This window comes from Olea europaea, unplaced genomic scaffold, assembly GCF_002742605.1.
Source record: "Olea europaea var. sylvestris unplaced genomic scaffold, O_europaea_v1 scaffold293, whole genome shotgun sequence".
Classification (NCBI taxonomy): Eukaryota; Viridiplantae; Streptophyta; class Magnoliopsida; order Lamiales; family Oleaceae; genus Olea; species Olea europaea.
This window is the reverse complement of record NW_019247890.1, coordinates 575,585-581,110: the sequence shown is the minus strand read 5'-3', so window position 1 is coordinate 581,110 and position 5,526 is coordinate 575,585. Positions and strand designations below refer to the sequence as shown.

The 5,526-nt window shown below is 31.6% G+C and overlaps 1 protein-coding gene across 1 annotated transcript; it reads left to right on the top strand.

The window, feature by feature from the left end:
* Window positions 1–3,813: 3,813 nt before the first annotated feature.
* Window positions 3,814–4,614, top strand: LOC111384511 (lipid transfer-like protein VAS). The gene is made up of 2 exons (XM_023008793.1): window positions 3,814–4,175; window positions 4,383–4,614. Exons 1-2 carry the CDS (start codon window positions 3,851–3,853, stop codon window positions 4,502–4,504), a joined length of 447 nt encoding a protein of 148 aa, XP_022864561.1. The 5' UTR covers window positions 3,814–3,850; the 3' UTR covers window positions 4,505–4,614.
* The last annotated feature ends 912 nt before the right edge of the window (window positions 4,615–5,526 follow it).

Here is a 5,526-nt window from a genome sequence, read left to right as displayed (position 1 = left end):
ATAAAAAAAAAAAAAAAAAAAAAGAAGAAGAAGAAGTGCAAACAAGTCCCAAATAAATTATTAAAAATAAAAATTTATTTTTTATAAAAAAAAGTGCAAACAAGTCCAAAATTAATTATTAAAAAATTAGAAATTTAAAAAAAAAATAACCTGCTTTAATTTTCATTTTTTATTTAAATAGAAGAGTGTATTCGTCATTTCGCAGCTTTTATTGAAAAATTGGATGGAAATTGATAGAAAGGATGATTTGCACAATTAAAAGGTATAATTAAGGGTGAAAATGTTAAAAAAAATGAAGATATAGGTGTTGTTTCAGGTTTAGGGTATAAATAAATAGCACAGACAATCATTCAACATGTACAACATATTAAGGATGTTTCAGACATTGCTTTTACTAATTTCAAAGTGAAATCGAAAACATGTAACTCAAAACGGTATGTAGTCATTTTAAACGTATGTGTATCATTTTTACTAATTTCATGTTCATTTTGCTTCATTCTCGCTCATATCCACATGAAAGTGTAAGAATGAAATTTTTAACTAGATTTAGACGTCACAGTCCACACAAAGTTCAAACTATAGTAAGTCACATTATATATTCGATTGAAAATTAGACTAAGTTTGACTACAAAGGAAAATGTAACAAGTATGATATATAAAACATAGCATGTGCAATCATTTGACTTGTACATTTTATCTATGATGTTCGAAGCATTTATTGCCATCTTTGCTTTCAATTATCAGCTCCACAAGAATTAGAATCTAAAAGAATCATAGCTTGTTGGAAAAAAGTTTTTTTTTAGTCAAAACCAAAAACCTCTCAAACAATAAGTGGAACATAATCAGAAGACAATTGTGGTATTTCATTATTTGGGAAAAAATAATAATTTTCTTTTTACAATTTGCCACAATTTCATCACCTAATTTCTTTATTGGAACACGTCTATGTTTCTTGAAAAAGCATAATCATTTGCAGCCTCAAATAGGAGTAAATCATATTCATACAATAAAAGCAGACGTGAATTAAATTTGAAATCACAAACAAAGCTATTTACCTCTAGGTGACAATTTCAAAATTACATAAACAACAGGGTGCCATTTTCAAAACTAGATAAAGGCGAGATGCCATTGAGAAGTCAATTTTAGATATCAAGAAGAAATATAATAAAATATATAAATCATGCGTGCTCGATTTTAGGTGCAATAAACACCCCTTGTTTTGACATTAGTATTTGCAACCAGGAAGCAGAAACCAAGAACAAAGGCATCTGGAAGTTGATGATACTCTAACTAGAATTAAACCAAAATGTAGAATTAGCTGATATCGACACTCCATTAAAAAATAAATACAAGTTCTTGTTTAATCTTAACAATCCTAGTGCACAATGCATAATCCTCATCTAATGGACTAGTCATTCCCAAGATGTTGTAAAGTCAACTCACAACATGAGTAAAGTAGCATTAGAGACCACACACTAGTGGATTCAAGTTCTACAGCAATTGTATCTTCATTATTCTGCAAAGAAACAATATGTTTTAATAATCACAACAAGCACAAAACTTGAATAAATCGATGAGAATTGAACATTCGAAATACCTCTATTAACATATCCTTTCTAGTGATCATACCAATAACACGAAATGCACGTGGAAGAACAAGAATATCTTCATACTAGTTGACAGAACAAATTATATACCTGGATCATCAGAAAAGCGTGCAATGTTCTCAGAAATAATTTGAACCTCATTACATGTCTAGCAAATTAAAATACAAAGCGGAGACATTCAGAGTAACTGATGATAATTATTACCTTCTTATTGACATGTCTTTAGGGACAAAATATGGAGGGGGGGCGTTCAAAAATGGAGCAAGATTGATTTCCAGATCATCATCTGAAGTTAGGTGAAGATCATGTATAGATATTCCTTTTACTACAACCAATATTAAATTCTGTGAGATTTCGCCTGCAATTTGGAGGACCCATTTACTACTAGTCACCCTTTCTTTCAGTAAATAAATTAATAGAGTGGAAGAAATTAACCCTCTACTTACCCGATTGGCAGAGTTCTACTTCTTGAATCACAGGAAAGTGGATTATGTTGAAAATCGACATTTGACTATAAAAGCACTAAAAAATAGCTGCAGCAGAGGAACAAGTACCATACGTAAACCAATTTTGATCGAATTACAAATCTCTTTATATCAATATCATTTGATTCCTTTTGCCTTATCGAAATGATGAAAAGATTAGAAACTTGACAACGTGTGATATCTGACCTTCGCAGTATGAGACCAATAATAATGTTTATCGTCTTCGTGTGATTAATGACCTAAATGGAAAGGAAGAAGAAGTATTAGTTAAAGCTCCAATATTCAACCAATAAACTAGAGCAATAGAAACTCTAATTCACTGGAAATCCATTTTGATTATTGCTTCTCAAAATATAAAGAACATTGGCAACCTTGACAGTAGTGGAGAAAAAATGGAGTGGAATAAGAGACCCAAGAACCCATGTGAAGATCAGAGGAGGAGAAAGAAAAAAGGCGTGGGTTTTTAATTGGGGAAGAACTAGCAAATTTCCTTTGTCTCCTATTTTGCTTGGAGGGTATTTTGGGTAGTTAATAAATTTTACTTTAAAAAGGCCATTTTAACAAACTAACTTTGTAAAGAGGCCATCTCACCTAATTCCCAATGCAATTTTTCAAAAACTAAATCACTGTTTGAGCTCCATTTTAGAACTCATTTTCAACCTTACATTATTTTAAATAAAATAATTTTGTACATAAATCAAAGATTTTTTTATTTTTTTTTGTCTACATTTTAAATATTTTATCCAAAAAATCTTTTTTTTTTTTTTACAAAATCTATTCTAAAAAAATAAACTCAACAAGGCTAAAAGTCCTACAAAAGAGTAACACTCATCATCATTTGTTCCCTATTTAGTGCTAGCTGCACAAGTTTCCCCATTTTTATGTTTTGGTCAAATGACACATTTGATACACCAATATTGAGGCTTGGGCTGTTCTTTAATGCATCAAATTTACTTTAAAAGCTTAAAATTGAAGTCTCTTATGATGTAGATCTAGTTTTGCATTATTGTAATTGATTTATAAAAGAAAGTGATGAATGAAGAATAGTTATTTAATTCAACAAAGAGACATTGTTCTTCATCGTAGGTCAGTGTTAGATCTACTCGCTCTTTTAATGATATTTGTATGCCACTGTCAAAATGGGACGAGTTGCTTTCAATCAGAAATTAAGAATAAAGATAGAAATCTGCAAGAATGAAATACAAATTGATCTTTTATCAGTCGAATCCATTCTTGGGGATCAACGGTGATAGCATTAAGATAAGAAAAAGTTGCAACTTAGTCAATAAGTTAGAGACAAGAGCTGCAATTTTTACTTCTAAATAATAATTAAATGTTTTGTAGGTAAAAATACAACTTACAAATATTATCCTATCCTTTTTCTATATTTAGGTAAAGTACACGACATGTTCGGTAAAGTAGTTTATACAATACTGAATAGAATTGAGGGAGAAAAAAGAGTTTAGATTTTTTATTTGATACATGTCAAAGTCATTTTAATTGATAAACACCGACATGCCCTTAAAATATATTTGTTCCTTAATTATAATTGAAAAATAAGTAGTTCAACTTATTTTATCCATCTAGAATTCCTCCTGTTTGATCACCAACTCTCACCTATCAATTCAAACTTGCTAAAAATAATAATAATAATAAATAAATAAATGAACACCATATATATACATGAACACTTGTAGCGTAGTCCATCAATAGTTAAGTCATAGAGCAAATATTTTGGTAGTAATAAAGCTGAAGAAAATGAAATTCGTGACAGTGTGTGGTATTTCAATGGCGATGCTAATATTTTCCTGTTTAGTCAGCCAAAATCAGGGCCAAGTTCAACAGCAAGAGTGCCTGAACCAGCTTCAGCCTTGCTTGAATTTCCTAAACAGCAATCAGAATCCGCCCGATAGTTGCTGCAATCCGCTGAGAAATGTGATCAAATCGATGCCGGAATGCTTGTGCAGTTTGATTACCATTAAGGGCGCCAACCAAGCCGAACGTGCTGGGATCAATGTTACGGAGGCTCAAACGCTGCCTGGCAGATGCGGTAAACGTATCAACCCCCTCGGCTGCATTACCGGTAAGCCCTTGACCAATACTTGATGTTTGATGCACGGAATTGAATAGCTGACAAATTTCGTTACACGTCTCTCTTTTTTGACTGACTCAATTCTCGGGTACCCGTAAGCCCTTGACCATTTCTTGATGTTTGATACATTGAATTGAATAACTGACAAATTTTGTTACATGTCTCTCGTTCTTCGACTGACGCGATTCTTGGTTTCAGGTACACCTGATACACAATCAAGAAATTCGGTTCCAAACTCCAGCAGCTCGTCATTCGGATTATCAGGATTGATCAAAGTAGTTGCTGCATCAATAGGAATTCTCGTTTTAAGTCCCTTGTAGCATATTTGACACGTGTTTATTTTGTGGGAGATGTCAATAAAATATATATTTGTCGCAATAAAAATTTGTATTTGGACTATATATGTACTTGAATACTTGGGTTTTAAGCATTTTACGTTTGGTTTCTTTTACCTTCGATAGCATGCATTCAACTAGACAACCAATACAAATAATGACACGATAGTGAATATTTGAATCTAGGCTCCGTTTGATAGTATTTAAATTAAAACTCTTTTTTCTATCCATTCATTTTCAACCACGCATACACATATTAAAACATTCTGCAAGTAAATTCAAAACATTTTCTTATTTTTTAACTATACATTCTCAAAAAATTCACAATTCAAGACGTTGCTTTTGATAAATAATGGCCATGGAATATGAGCTAAATTTTAATTTAAGTCAAAATCTACAATTAATTTTAATCATATATTTCGTGAAATTCACAAATTTTCAACCATTTATTTCATCAACTTTTATCAAAATCTATTAGAATTATGATTTTTATCCTATTAAACAGGGTCTAAGAAAAAGTTAAAATTACATTGATAATCCTATGTAACGTAATTCTACACTACTATGTACCTGTTTTAATCTTTCGACTGTTTGGCTAATATATAGTACAATATTTTTCAGTTAGTGGGCCATGATAGAGGTAGTTGTTGGTAGGTGGTGGCTGGTCACTGGTGCATTTGATATGATGAGTAAGATTTGCGAAGCATTGAAGGTAGAACTTGCTACAAGTAGAAAGAGAATTGTCATACTACATTATAGGAAGACAAGTGACGCATATTCATTGGACCTTCCGACCTTGTACAAAAAACAGTTTTATCCTAGCTAAAACACAAACACCACTCGTCTCTCCGACAATCTCCCATATCCAAAGGGATTAACTCTGTGATGTACATTTGAAAAATGCAATAACTAAAGAAAGAAAAATACGTTAAATACTGAGTACTTGCGTCTCTAGTTATGTGAGTCAAAGTAAACTTTTCCAAATGCAAAAATAACTACACATGAAA

What these genes read in the sequence shown, in the direction of transcription:
- LOC111384511 (XM_023008793.1), top strand. Translation starts at nt 3,851, where the DNA reads ATGAAATTCGTGACAGTGTGTGGTATTTCAATGGCGATGCTAATATTT. An exon ending in CCCCCTCGGCTGCATTACCG is followed by an intron (nt 4,176 to 4,382) that starts GTAAGCCCTTGA and finishes TCTTGGTTTCAG; the next exon opens with GTACACCTGATACACAATCA.